This window comes from Trematomus bernacchii, unplaced genomic scaffold, assembly GCF_902827165.1.
Source record: "Trematomus bernacchii unplaced genomic scaffold, fTreBer1.1, whole genome shotgun sequence".
NCBI lineage: Eukaryota > Metazoa > Chordata > Actinopteri > Perciformes > Nototheniidae > Trematomus > Trematomus bernacchii.
This window is the reverse complement of record NW_022987921.1, coordinates 43,319-58,860: the sequence shown is the minus strand read 5'-3', so window position 1 is coordinate 58,860 and position 15,542 is coordinate 43,319. Positions and strand designations below refer to the sequence as shown.

Here is a 15,542-nt window from a genome sequence, read left to right as displayed (position 1 = left end):
TGGCTTCCAGTTCGGTTCAGAATTGATTTTAAAATCCTTTTATTTGTTTTCAAAGCCCTAAATGGGCTGGCTCCGGCCTATATAGCTGAACTCCTCCAGCGCTACACCCCAGCCAGAGCTTTAAGGTCTGCTGACCAGCTGCTGCTGGTAGTGCCCAAGACCAGGCTCAAAACCCGAGGGCACCGAGCCTTCTCAGCAGCTGGCCCGAGGCTCTGGAACACTCTGCCCCTCCATGTGAGGTCGGCCCAGACCCTAGGGGTTTTTAAATCTACACTAAAAACACACTTCTTCTCCCTGGCCTTCTAGTCAGAGCGGAGCACGACTACTGACTTTCCCTTGTGTTTTATTTAATATATATCTGTTGTAATTTATTGTCTTTTATTGTGATTGTAGTAATGTGTATTTATTACATGTACAGCACTTTGGCTCAACCAAAAATCACTTTTAAATGTGCTTTATAAATAAAACCTGATTTGATTTGATTTGTGTCTCTCTCTCTCTCTCTCTCTCTCTCTCTCTCTCTCTCTCTCTCTCTCTCTCTCTCTCTCTCTCTCTCTCTCTCTCTCTCTCTCTCTCTCTAGGCTTCTTCTCCCTGAACCACTCTGACTGCTGGTCCTCTTTTTTTCATCCTTGCTTCGATGGTCTGAACGGAGAGCTGGCTCACGCCTTCCTGCCCCCCCGCGGAGAGATCCACTTCGACAACCAGGAGTTCTGGATCCTGGGCAAGTCCCGGTTCAGCTGGAGGCAAGGTACTGATACAGGTGTGTCTCCTGCCCCTCAGGTGTGTCTTCTATGTCAGGAAGGAGGAGAAGGAGGAGAAGGAGGAGAAGGAGGAGAAGGAGTTCAAAGTGTAAGAAAAATACAGATTTATTTTTAAAAAGCTGTTGACGATGAACAAACAAGAAAAACCCTAAAATCCATAAACCGGCAGAACGAGGCAGAACGAGGTAGAACGAGGTAGAACGAGGTAGAACGAGGCAGAACGAGGTAGAACGAGGCAGAACGAGGTAGAACGAGGTAGAACGAGGTAGAACGAGGTAGAACGAGGCAGAACGAGGTAGAACGAGGTAGAACGAGGTAGAACGAGGTAGAACGAGGTAGCATCCAGACAAAAAACCCACAGGGACAAACAAGGAGGTGCAAGGAAGACAACCTAACATGGAGCAAAGGGGAAGACGAGACAAAAGAGGCCAGAAGGGTGGGTGGAGGGGGTCTGGAGGGGTTTGGGCTGACGGCCCGGGGGCAAGGCAGAGGCAGAGGAGGGGCGAAGACTGCGGCGAGCAAAGTGAGGGGGCCGGGCATGAGGGCGGCGATGGGACCCCTCCGGAGTCAGCTGGATCGCCGGAGCAGGAGCACTGGGATCGGGAGACGGCGGGGCCCTGGACGGGACAGGAACCGCTGTCGGCGAGACAGGTGTTCCCGACGGAACAAGGGCTGGTGTCGGCGGGACCCCCGACGGAACAGGAAATGGAGTTGGCAGGACCCCCGACGCAACAGGACATGAAGTTGAGTCGACCCTCAACGGAATAGGAAATGGAGTTGGCAGGACCCCCAACGGAACAGGACATGGAGTTGGCAGGACCCCCAACGGAACAGGACATGGAGTTGGCAGGACCCCCAACGGAACAGGACATGGAGTTGGCAGGACCCCCGACGCAACAGGAAATGGAGTTCGCAGGACCCCCGACAGAACAGGACATGGAGTTGGCAGGAGCCGAAACTGGGGCCCAAAGCATGGCTTCTGGGGCTCGGGCTGGTTCCGTGGACCCTCCGAAGGCCAGAAGCAGATGAAGGAGACAGGCCTGGAGGTCGGCAACCAGGAGTGCTGGCAGGCTGGTAGTTAGCATGCTTCCGGCTAGCAGACTGTGAATCGCATGTCTGAAGGAAGTCCTTAGTCCAGCCAGGTAAGAACTTCAACAACCCTGGTTTTTCTGTTGCCTCCTGGTGCGCCTCAGCCAGAGCGGCCCCTCAGCCAGAGCAGCCCCTCAGCCAGAGCGGCCCCTCAGCCAGAGCGGCCCCTCAGCCAGAGCAGCCCCTCAGCCAGAGCGGCCCCTCAGCCAGAGCAGCCCCTCAGCCAGAGCAGCCCCTCAGCCAGAGCGGCCCCTCAGTTGTGTCTTCTGTCTCTCAGGTGTGTCCTCTGTCTCTCAGGTGTGACCTCAGGTGTGTCCTCTGTCTCTCAGGTGGGACCTCAGGTATGTCCTCTGTCCCTCAGGTGTGTCCTCTGTCTCTCAGGTGTGTCCTCTGTCCCCAGGTGTGTGGCTGAACGACCTGGTGCAGGTAGCAGCTCATGAGATTGGTCACGCTCTGGGGCTGTGGCACTCCAGAGACCCACAGGCTCTGATGCACCCGAACGCCACGTCCACCGGGCAGAGGAACGTGGCTCAGGACGACGTGTGGGGCATCCGGAGGCTCTACGGTGACTTCCTGCTGCCTTCACAATAAAAGCTCAGAGACACAGCGTGGGGTTACACATCTGAAGTGTGTATATAACACACTGATCTTCTCCCTGCAGGCTGTCTGGATAAGAAGAGGGTGTGTGAGCCGTGGGCTCGGCTGGGTTTCTGCGAGCGGCGGAAGACGTTCATGAAGAAGAACTGTCCTCAGCGCTGTGACCTGTGCTACGGTGAGATCCTGTTTACACAGGAAGTGACCGTCCTCACTTCCTGTCTGACCCATGGATGTAAAATAAGAGCTGGATACAGCGTTGGAGGCGGGGCTTGTTCATTCCTATGAGAGCTGCTCATTGGCTCATGAGGACAAAATGGCCTGAGATTTTCGAGAGCAAAACATTACAGATTACCCATCATGCCTTGCTGTCAGAGCAGAAGTACCCGTATGTAGCTCATAGTTGAGTTTCCCCTTAAGCCCTGCCTCCTGTCATTAAGCCCCGCCTCCTGTCATTAAGCCCCGCCTCCTGACATTAAGCCCCGCCCCCGATCTCCCACTCTCGGCTCAGTAGAATGAATGAGAGAGAAAATAAATCTGGATTCGGCTTTTAGTGCATTTTACAACTCTAAGGACCAAATGATTCTAATAAGGGCTATCACAGAGTGCATTCTGGGTAGTTTATTTCGTTTAAACAATGATCCTCTGATTTACAGACGTCTCTTTCCCAATGTTAGTCTATAGAGCGGTGCAGGGAGCTGCTGGTCCCACTGAAAGGGTTTTCTCCAGGATTTAGGAAAATTGTAAGAAATAATGTGGAAAACGAACCTGTTTGATAAACGTTTTGTTCAGCCGGATCATCTCCACATGTCTACTTTTATAATGTTCTAATCATAACTCTAATGGCCAGAAGCTAAATGCTAACGTGATGCTATAGAGCAGTGGTTCCCAAACGGTGTGCCGTGAGGCAAGTCCGGGTGTGCCGTGGGATTTTGTGACAACCATACGTTATTATTGCAATATACAACTACACAAAAATAATTATTTTTTAATGTACTATATCAGTACTTTGTATGCACTCGTTTCATAATACAGAGGCAAACTCTATACCTAAAAACTATTCTTTTAATAAAAATCCTCACAGAACCCCATATTTCGCAGGTAACGCAGTTGCAGGTGGGAATTATATGACCGTGACACACCGAAGGCTGAAGGACAACATTAAAACAGAGAAACACGCAAGAGGGAAAATGGAGCGCTTTCTTGTGCGGAGCAAACCACCAACCACCAGAGACTGCCGACAACCCACCACCCAAAGAAAAGAGGAAACAAACTGTCAGCAGACAGTATCATGACAGTTACCTGTCTTATGGCTTCAGTTGGACCGGGGATGGCAACAATCCTCAGCCCGAGTGCGTCGTCTGTCGGGAGAAGTTAGCTAATGCGAACATGGTTCCAAGCAAGCTGAAGAGGCACTTGGAAACCAAACATCCCTTCCATGTTCAGAGAAACTTGGCCTACTTCATAAGAGCACGGGATCTGAACCAGAGGCAGCAAGACCGTTTGTTGGATTGTGTGAAAGTGTCTGAAAAGGCAATGGAGGCTAGTTACATGCTAGCTCATTGCAAAGCAGAAGAAACCTCACACAATAGCGGAGACACTCATCCTCCCCGCTTGCAAACAAATTGTAGGTATCATGCTGGGTCCAGATGCCGCAAATGAGCTATCCAAAGTGCCGTCGTCTGATAATACAATCAAAAGAAGAATGGACGACATGTCAGAAGACATTGAGCAACAATTGACAGAGAAACTGCAGGCGAGCGGCAGGTTTTCCTACAAATAGACGAATCTACTGACATAAGTGGGGCTGCCCAACTTCTGGCAAACGTCAGATATGTTGATGCTGACTCTATCAAAGAGACGCTTTTCTTCTGCAAAGAAATGGAAAGCCATACTACGGGAGAAGAAATATTCAGGGTAACTCATAACTATTTAAAAGAGAACAGTCTGACCTGGAATATGTGCGTCAGTCTTTGCACAGATGGTGCAGCAAGCATGACGGGGAGAGTGAAAGGATGTATTGCTAAGGTGAGAGCACAAAACCCACATATCGTGACAAACCACTGCATTTTGCATCGAGAGGCATTAGTTGCCCCCCATGCCCCCGGAGTTGACTGAGGTGCTGAATCAGGTGCAGATGGTGAATTACATCAAATCAAGGCCCCTGAAATCTCGCCTCTTCTCCCAGCTGTGCGCCGAGATGGGAGCCGACCACCAAAGCCTGATCCTCCACACAGACGTACGTTGGCTGTCACGGGGGAAAGTCCTATCCCATCTTTATGAGCTTCGGGAAGAGCTTTTGGAGTTTTCACATGAACACGCTGTCCCACATAAAGACAAGCTCGCGGATGAGAGGTGGTGCGCCAGGCTGGCTTACCTCGCTGACATATTTGGGCATCTCAACGAGTTAAACGCCAAGCTTCAGGGCAGGAATGAAAACATTTTATCATCCACAGACAAGATTCGGGGGTTTATGGGCAAACTTATCCTGTGGCGCGAGGCTTTGGATCAGGGCTCCATGGACATGTTCCCGCTGGCATCAGCTGCGCCGCAGGCAGCTAGGGAGCGCGCTGTATATGCCAAACACCTTCAGACCTTAAAAGAGAGGTTTGACCGCTATTTTCCACGTGTGGCTGACATCGAGGACTATGACTGGATCCAAGACCCATTCCACCAGGAACTCTCATCAGAAAAGCTCACTATGAAAGAGAGAGAGGAGTGCAGAGCTCTGTGTGGACCGCACACTGAAACTCAAATGTAGTGAGCTCCCACTGGATCAGTTTTGGTTGGCTTCTGCATCGGAGTACCCAAGCATCTCCCACCACGCGATTGAGCAACTTCTTCTTTTTCCCACTACCTACCTGTGTGAGCTGGCGTTCTCTACTCTGGTTTACATGAAGAACAACAGGAGGTCACGGCTCTCTGTTGAACAGGACTTGCGAGTGGCCCTCTCCTCAGTGCCACCAAGGATTAACTAAATCTGCGCGCCCCGACAGGCACATGTATCTCACTCATTTGTAAGTCGGCAAAAATATTTACAATAGCACATGTTTCTATGCTGATTGCTGAAATGTTACATTTATAATGTGTAGTTCAGGCCCATGGACAGTGCAGCTTCCTTGCATTGACAGTTCTCTGCTGAGTCTCTGCTGAGTTTCCTTTGCCTCATTTTTAATTGTGTGACCCGTCTGGTTTAAATGAGTGTGTTGCTGCTTTGATGAAGCCTAATTTGTTAAAGTTTCAAATTAATTGAAATATTTCGTTAATAAATATTTCATGAGTAATATAGTTGTCTTTGTCACATTTTATTTGGCATTAGTAAATAATTATGCACATTTACAGATATTTTACATGATATGAGTGATAACACGTGTTATAAGGGCTATTTTGCACAATAGGTGTGCCTTGAGATCTTTACTTGTCCTTTGGTGTGCCTTGGGCACAACAAGTTTGGGAACCACTGGTATAGAGGAGCTACAGGCGAGTCCAGCAGCACGACTTCAACGTCACGCCAACTTCAGATCCATATTCAAACACACAGATTCTAAATGGAACGAGTTGAAGCGTTTGTTTGAACACTTAGCAGGAGGCAGGGACTTGCTTTCAAGCAGAACAGAAACTAACTTAGAGGAGTGTTCACGTGTTCGGCGTAATGACGTACAACGTCCTCCACTTCTGAGGTCCTATCCAGCCACTTGGTAACAACCATCGTGTGGTATCTCACCTTGTGTTATTATTACATGTTATTGCATTTGTCCAGCAGGGGGCAAAGTCACTCTTGGTATTAAAAGAGCCTGTTGGACATGTTCCCACCAGGAAGTCCCAGAAGCATGTTACCAAAGTAAAACCAGTTAAACCTACTCCTATGTTGTGGACATACAATTATTGATCACAAGATACAACATATTATTGGCGACGAGGATTAAGACAAGGATCAAGACGGGATCAAAGAGGACATGCCGAACGGACTGGTTAGCACCTTACATGCAGGTTTGGGTCGTTAGCGGCAGCTAGCTCAAATGATTAGCAAAGTCTGCGGGTGGAGGAGAGGATTCATTGACACACAATGATTGGCACCTTTTGATGCAAACAATCCGAAGTGTGAAGAATACTGTGAGGTATTGGAACAGTTTTTTGAAGCTAATGAAATTGAAAATGGAGACAGACAAAGAGCCATATTAATAAGTGTTGTGATCAACATACAGCCTTATGAAAAACCTCCTCAGTCCGGATAAGCCCAAGGATAAGACTTACACACAACTTGTGGAGCTGCTGAAAAATCCCTTTGACCCAAAGCCTAGTGAAATTGTGCAAAGGTACAAGTTTGACTCCCGCAACCGTGAGCCCAATGATTCAGTAAGGGAAGACGTGGCTGAGCTGCGTCGGTTAGCGCAGGATTGCAGCTATGCTAACACTTTGCAGCAGAGGTTGAGAGACAGGATCGTCTGTGGAATAAATGAAGATCGGATTCAGAGACGACTCTTATCAGAAGCGGATTTAACATTTGAAAAAGCATTGTCAGTTGCTGTGGCGTCAGAGACTGCAAATAAAGATGCACAGGAGATACAAAGCCAAGGGGCCACAGCTAAAGGCTTCAACATGGATCAAAGCCACAGGAGGCTCATGCACACAGAGAACCAGAGAGTTACAGATGCAAGGGAACCCAGCATGAAGCAACAGACGTTTAAACAAGAGACATGGCATGCATGTGGTCAAATAGGACAGAGCCAACATAGCTCAGAAGAAGATGCATTCTTACTGAATAAGATGAGGTTCAGATCGGGACGCATGAGTGACGTGCACCTGAGACGAGTAGACCCACACATGGTTGAAGTGAAGCTGGATAGTAAGTTTGTTAACTTTGAGATAGACACTGGCTGTAGTCTCACAATAATGAATGAACAGACATTTCAAAGACTATGGAAAGACACAAAAAGTCCATGTTTGAGACCAACCAAAATCCACATGGAGTCTTATACAGGAGACCCTGTCCATGTGGTCGGAGCTCATTGTGGTTAAAGGGGACGGGCCCAAGAGGAGGAGGAAATACATCTGAGTTGGAAAGAAATCGAGCTCAGACACAAACCCCGAGTCCTGAAACCCCTGAAGACAGAGGACACATCGCTGCAGCAAGTCCTGAAACCCCTGAAGACAGAGGACACATCGCTGCAGCAAGTCCTGAAACCCCTGAAGACAGAGGACACATCGCTGCAGCAAGTCCTGAAACCCCTGAAGACAGAGGACACATCGCTGCAGCAAGTCCTGAGCAAACATGAACATGTCTTCAAATCTTCAAAAGAGGAGCTCGGCACACTGAAAGGTGTGAAAGCTACCATCCAGGTAAAGGCTGATGCAGTCCCTCGTTTCTTCCGTCCGAGGTCTGTCCCGTACGAGGTCTGTCCCGTACGAGGTCTGTCCCGTACGAGGTCTGTCCCGTACGAGGTCTGTCCCGTACGAGGTCTGTCCCGTACGAGGTCTGTCCCGTCCGAGGTCTGTCCCGTCCGAGGTCTGTCCCGTACGAGGTCTGTCCCGTCCGAGGTCTGTCCCGTACGAGGTCTGTCCCGTCCGAGGTCTGTCCCGTACGAGGTCTGTCCCGTCCGAGGTCTGTCCCGTCCGAGGTCTGTCCCGTACGAGGTCTGTCCCGTACGAGGTCTGTCCCGTACGAGGTCTGTCCCGTACGAGGTCTGTCCCGTCCGAGGTCTGTCCCGTCCGAGGTCTGTCCCGTACGAGGTCTGTCCCGTCCGAGGTCTGTCCCGTACGAGGTCTGTCCCGTACGAGGTCTGTCCCGTACGAGGTCTGTCCCGTACGAGGTCTGTCCCGTCCGAGGTCTGTCCCGTCCGAGGTCTGTCCCGTACTAGGTCTGTCCCGTCCGAGGTCTGTCCCGTACGAGGTCTGTCCCCGTACGAGGTCTGTCCCGTACGAGGTCTGTCCCGTACGAGGTCTGTCCCGTACGAGGTCTGTCCCGTCCGAGGTCTGTCCCGTCCGAGGTCTGTCCCGTCCGAGGTCTGTCCCGTACGAGGTCTGTCCCGTCCGAGGTCTGTCCCGTCCGAGGTCTGTCCCGTACGCCATGCGCACCAAAGTAGATGAAGAAATAGACAGATTGTTGAAAGAAGGAGTCATCTCACCTGAAGCCTGTTGGGACAGCAAGGCTATGTGGAGACTACAAGCTCACTGTAAGTACAGTTTCCTCACTTGAACAATACCCCATCCCCCGAATGGAAGACCTGTTGGCAGCTGACAGGAGGAAAACAGTTCACAGTGTTGGACATGAGTCATGCATACCAGCAAATACTCATGGGTGATGAATCAAAGAAATACTTCACAGTGAACACAGAGGCTTCACATACAGACTGCCTTTTGGAGTAGCATCAGCCCCAGCTGTATTTCAGAGGACAAAGGAAGGTCTCCTGTGAGGCAGTGTATTTAGATGACATCCTGGTGAGCGGTGTGGATGAGGAAGACCAGAGCGGTGTGGATGAGGAAGACCAGAGCGGTGTGGATGAGGAAGACCAGAGCGGTGTGGATGAGGAAGACCATCTGCAGAACCTCGAGACAGTGTTGGCAAAGCTGGAGGAGGCAGCGTCTGAGAAGGAGCAAGTGCTTCCTCCTGGAAGAGGAAGTGGAACATCTGGGACATGGAGTGGACTCACAGGGACTTCACCCTGTGGGAAAGCCATCATGGAGGCTCCCACCCCCACACATGTTACTGAACTCAAGTCGTACTCAGGTTTGCTAAATTACTATAACACATTTCTGCCAAACTTAGCTACACTATTGGCACCACTGCACGAGCTCCTGAGACAAGATGTGCGATGGACATGGCAAAAGAAACAGGGAGAGGCTTTTAAAAAGGCCCTGTTAAACTCAGCAGACGTGTTGGTGCATTCCTCTGCTGACCGAGAGTTCATGAAGTCATGTGATGCGTCACCTTACGGGGTGGGGCTGTTTTATCACACGTAATGGACGATGGAACTGAACGTCCTTTGGGGTTCATGTCGCGTACCCTAGCGCCTGCTGAAAAGAATTACTCACAGCTAGACAAAGAAGGCTTAGCAGTTATATTTGGAATCAAGAATGATCCAGTTTGTGACCCTCACAGGACTTAAAAAGCTCCTAACTAGATCATGAAAATCCCGGAAATCTCGGGGGAGTATACCCCCGAACCCCCCTCGCATGTTTGGACCTCGGTATTTAGGAAATCCTGGATACGGCCCTGGTTCTACTCGGCCGACATCGAGTCAAAGAGTATATGAGAGTGAGAGTGTGTTAATTCATATATTTGGCAGTTTGGAGTAAGTCTGTAGATGTGTGTGTGTGTGTGTGTGTGTGTGTGTGTGTGTGTGTGTGTGTGTGTGGTGTGTGTGTGTGTGTGTGTGTGTGTGTGTGTGTGTGTGTGTGTGTGTGTGTGTGTGTGTGTGTGTGTGTGTGTGTGTGTGTGTGTGTGTGTGTGTGTGTGTTTCATGTATAGGCCTCTCACGATAATTAATTTTGTTGGATACATTTTCCCGGAAATGATTGCGATAATCGATAATATTGTCGGCACCGTTGTATGACCATTTTAGACCACTGACATAATGATAATATATAATATAACTATAACTGCTAGTCCCATCCTCATGTCAATGGACATTTATCCAGTTCATTTTTATTTATCGAACGATAAGTCAATTAATTGCTTATCGCGACAGGCACTCAATAAAACAGTGGAAACAAACATGTTTGACTTTCATTAGTGAATGAAACTGTGTGCCCTTTATAGTCTGTGTCCAATATTGTGTATTTGTATATATTGTATATATATATGCTAAGGTCCCGCTGCTGACACGATAGCAGTCATTTAGTGCATGTGTGTGATTAAACCCATGATATCAAAGTCTCACTCCAGCCAGGTACCCAACGTTAGCAACCCTGGAGTGAGACCGCAGAACAAGTGCTCATGATTGATCTTCTGGATGACACACTCGTGGACTCAGCCAAAATAAAACACTGGACAGCTAAGGATGTAATATTGTCTCAAGTTCATGGTTATGTCCTGTCGGGATGGCCTCCAGTGACTCAGGCTCCTCTCAAGCCGTATCATCAGAGGAGAGAAGAACTGAGTGTGAGGGATGGCTGCGTGCTCTGGGGAGCCAGAATCATCGTACCAAACACATGTCAAAGATGAAAGGTCTGGCTGGATCTTATGTATGGTGGCCGGGGATGGACCAGGATGTAGAAAAGGAAGTGCAGTCTTGTGAGGAGTGCCAAAAGCACCACAAGTCACCACCATCAGCACCATTACATCCCTGGGAGTGGCCGGAGTCTCCCTGGACGAGAATTCATGTGGACTATGCAGGCCCCTTCCTGGGAGAGATGTTTCTACTGATAGTGGACGCTCACTCAAAATGGATGGATATGTATCCAGTGAAGTCAGCTCCATCACAGGTGACCATTGAAAAGCTGCGTCAGAGTTTCAGTGTTTTTGGACTGGACAACGGAACCTGTTTTACAAAGTGCTGAATTTGAGACTTTCATGAAACAAAATGTCAGCGCCACGTGAGGTCACTGCCATGTGAGGTCACCGCCATGTGAGGTCACCGCCATGTGAGGTCACCGCCATGTGAGGTCACTGCCATGTGAGGTCACCGCCATGTGAGGTCACCGCCATGTGAGGTCAGCACCGTTTCACCCGTCTTCCAATGGGCTGGCAGAGAGGGCGGGCCAGACCTTCAAAGGGGGGATGAAAAAGATGAAAGGTGAAACATTGCAAACTAGACTGTCAAGGTTTCTGTTCAGTTACCGCATCACACCTCACGCGACCACAGGCCTGCCGCCTGCAGAGTTGATGAAGGAGACTCAGATCTGCATTAGACCAGATGTGAAAACAAGAGTGCAGCAAAAACAACTAAAACAGAAACAGTCCCATGACACAAACAGGAAACTGAGAAGTTTCTCACCTGGGGATAAAGTGTTCATCAGAAACTACTCTTATGGACCTAAATGGATCGCTGCGGTCATCGAGAGCTCATCAGGTCCAGTGTCATATACAGTGATCATTGGAAGTGGTCAAGTCGTGAAGCGGCGTGTGGATCAATTAAGAGCCAGATTAACAGACACCGTGCCCTTAGAGCCAGTGCTGGACTCCAACAGAGACACCGTGCCCTTAGAGCCGGTGCTGGACTCCAACAGAGACACTGTGGTTCCAGTGACAATCGAGCAAGAAGGACCTCCTGCAAGTGAGCCCGTGGTTCTGTGTACTCCGGTCCCGCCGGACTTGCCTGCTACACCTGCGGTGAGACGATCAGAGCGCGAGAGACAGCCACCTGTATACCTGAAAGACTTTGTTAAATAGATCAAGAGATGTTCCATTAATAGCATAGTTCTCTGATCTCACTTTAAGGAAAGGTTTAGAAAGTTCATCTTTGAAAGTGAAATGGTTTATGCCAGTACCTCGAAATGTTGTGTAACGGGAGTATGTTCTACCCCCACCTTCGGGAAGTATTGTTAGCTTACAGGGGGAAATGTGGTATCTCACCTTGTGTTATTATTACATGTTATTGCATTTGTCCAGCAGGGGGCAAAGTCACTCTTGGTATTAAAAGAGCCTGTTGGACATGTTCCCACCAGGAAGTCCCAGAAGCATGTTACCAAAGTAAAACCAGTTAAATCTACTCCTATGTTGTGGACATACAATTATTGATCACAAGATACAACCATCGTTTTTCAGACACGTCAACTCTTCAGAAACCCCCAGTGGGGTCACTGCTGATGGATTTAATGTCGTAGAACAAAACGTGATCCGTCTCTTCAATGTGTCTCAACCACAGACCTTATTTACAGATAGTTTCCAAAAACGAGTTCATAGATCTCATTGGCTCTGAGACGAGGGAACAGGAAGTGGTGAAATGCTGACTCACTTCCTGGTTTTAGGACTCATTCCTGCACCACTCGATGGGAAAAAGTCTTTCTGGGCCCAGTGACGTCACAGACTGATACGGAAATTGTATTACTGCCGTTTGGCCACTAGGAATATTTTCCTCAGAGACCGGAGCACTTCCTGGGGGCTTGGTCTGACCCTCCTCACTTCCTGTCTGACCCTCCTCACTTCCTGTCTGTAGAGCCAGTGGAGGAAGTTTCCACGCCGGCGCCGCCCGCCAACGTGAAGATTAAAATGGTTCCCCGAGGGAAGGTGGTGGGTTTCCGCTGTGGAAACAAAAACCTCCGAACTCCACCCAAAGTCAGGTAGGTCGTCTCACAGACTTCTACAATCTGAGGTAATAAAGAGAGAAGTACTTTTTGTTTCTCAGAGTTGTCGTGTTTACTCAGTATTCAGTCGGTTCCTGAACGTCTCTTTCCTTCCTGTCTCAGCTGGTACAAAGACAACGAGCAGATCCTGTCATCTGTCCCCGGCTACATCGTGATGAAGGACCGAGACCTCCGCATTGTGGCTAACGAGTTTAACGAGGGCGTGTACACCTGCCGGATCCACCGGCGCGGCGAAGTGGTCTCAGCCAACTCCTGGTTAATCCGGCTGAAACCAGAGCAGCCGTCCAACAGCTGAGGACGTCCGGGGGACGGAGGACAAAACAATGAGACATCAGAAGAGCAGAAAATCACATTCTGTCCCAGAGGGGGGTCTGGACCTCTGCAGGTGTGCTCTGTGGGGACAGGACCTCATTCACCTGTAGAAAGACACGTGTGATGTCCTTATAAGCCCTGTGTCCTCTGAAGGTCCTGGTAGGACGTAATGTGTCTGCTGTCGTCTCCTCTCAGCAGTTTGTGACGGACCTTCACCGGTTGGACGTCGTGTCCTCGCTAACCCTCTCAGAGACATCATGTCCAAGACATCATCCTTTCTAACATCTCGTTGAGACATCGTGTCCTCCCTAACATCTCGTTGAGACGTCGTGTCCTCTCTAACCTCTCGTTGAGACGTCGTGTCCTCCCTAACATCTCGTTGAGACGTCGTGTCCTCTCTAACCTCTCGTTGAGACATTGTGTCCTCTCTAACCTCTCGTTGAGACGTCGTGCCTCCATAACATCTCGTTGAGACGTCGTGTCCTCTCTAACCTCTCGTTGAGACATTGTGTCCTCTCTAACCTCTCGTTGAGACGTCGTGTCCTCTCTAACCTCTCGTTGAGACATCGTGTCCTCTCTAACCTCTCGTTTGAGACATCGTGTCCTCTCTAACCTCGTTGAGACGTCGTGTCCTCCCTAATCTCTCGTTGAGACGTCGTGTCCTCTCTAACCTCCTCGTTGAGACGTCGTGTCCTCCCTAACCTCTCGTTGAGACGTCGTGTCCTCTCTAACATCTCGTTGAGACGTCGTGTCCTCTCTAACATCTCGTTGAGACATCGTGTCCTCTCTAACCTCTCGTTGAGACATCGTGTCCTCTCTAACATCTCGTTGAGACGTCGTGTCCTCTCTAACCTCTCGTTGAGACGTCGTGTCCTCTCTAACCTCTCGTTGAGACATCGTGTCCTCTCTAACATCTCGTTGAGACATCGTGTCCTCTCTAACCTCTCGTTGAGACATCGTGTCCTCTCTAACATCTCGTTTGAGACGTCGTGTCCTCTCTAACCTCTCGTTGAGACATCGTGTCCTCTCTAACCTCTCGTTGAGACGTCGTGTCCTCTCTAACCTCTCGTTGAGACATCGTGTCCTCTCTAACCTCTCGTTGAGACATCGTGTCCTCTCTAACATCTCGTTGAGACGTCGTGTCCTCTCTAACCTCTCGTTGAGACATCGTGTCCTCTCTAACATCTCGTTGAGACATCGTGTCCTCTCTAACCTCTCGTTGAGACATCGTGTCCTCTCTAACATCTCGTTGAGACGTCGTGTCCTCTCTAACCTCTCGTTGAGACGTCGTGTCCTCTCTAACATCTCGTTGAGACGTCGTGTCCTCTCTAACCTCTCGTTGAGACGTCGTGTCCTCTCTAACCTCTCGTTGAGACATCGTGTCCTCTCTAACATCTCGTTGAGACATCGTGTCCTCTCTAACCTCTCGTTGAGACGTCGTGTCCTCTCTAACATCTCGTTGAGACGTCGTGTCCTCTCTAACATCTCGTTGAGACATCGTGTCCTCTCTAACATCTCGTTGAGACATCGTGTCCTCTCTAACCTCTCGTTGAGACGTCGTGTCCTCTCTAACATCTCGTTGAGACGTCGTGTCCTCTCTAACATCTCGTTGAGACATCGTGTCCTCTCTAACATCTCGTTGAGACATCGTGTCCTCTCTAACATCTCGTTGAGACGTCGTGTCCTCTCTAACATCTCGTTGAGACATCGTGTCCTCTCTAACATCTCGTTGAGACATCGTGTCCTCTCTAACATCTCGTTGAGACGTCGTGTCCTCTCTAACATCTCGTTGAGACATCGTGTCCTCTCTAACATCTCGTTGAGACATCGTGTCCTCTCTAACCTCTCGTTGAGACATCGTGTCCTCTCTAACATCTCGTTGAGACATCGTGTCCTCTCTAACCTCTCGTTGAGACGTCGTGTCCTCTCTAACATCTCGTTGAGACGTCGTGTCCTCTCTAACATCTCGTTGAGACATCGTGTCCTCTCTAACATCTCGTTGAGACATCGTGTCCTCTCTAACATCTCGTTGAGACGTCGTGTCCTTCTCACCATCTCCTCTGGATGTCCTCGTAAACTCTTCTCTGAGACGTCTGTCCCTAAATATCTGTGGGGACTTCCTGTCCTGCTAATCCTGAGGAAGGATAACTCCCCCCCCCCAATGAGCACTTTGTTGACATGACTTTGTTGTTGTTGTTGTTTGTAGCGTTCATTGATTTACATCCAAAGGTATCTGAACGTTTTGATCCGTAAGCTTTGTTTAAATTCAACTCTTTAACGAGTTGTAATTCTACTCTACGGCCCCTCCCCCTTTACCTCGAGCCAATCACAGAGCTCCTAAAGACTCCTGGTCTGAATGCAGAGCTGTGATTGGTCAGTCTATTAAACACTTGTCCTCAGGTACAGATGCTGTTGAAGAAAGAAAAAGCACGTATACAAATATGTAATGATTTTACCCACAATGCACTGCTGTACTTCCTCTTTAATAAACACTGAATTTTTCCTGTTTCTCAAAAGATTTAGTTTTTTTTATCATTTTC

General features: G+C 49.3%; 1 protein-coding gene across 1 annotated transcript; it reads left to right on the top strand.

The window, feature by feature from the left end:
• Positions 1-577: 577 nt before the first annotated feature.
• On the top strand, positions 578-13,988 carry mmp23bb (matrix metallopeptidase 23bb; the record flags this gene model as incomplete). The annotated part of the gene is made up of 5 exons (XM_034115447.1): positions 578-749; positions 2,252-2,416; positions 2,513-2,623; positions 12,543-12,666; positions 12,793-13,988. Coding segments are annotated over 5 exons (765 nt in total), but the record flags the coding sequence as incomplete, so codon positions are not given.
• Positions 13,989-15,542: the final 1,554 nt, after the last annotated feature.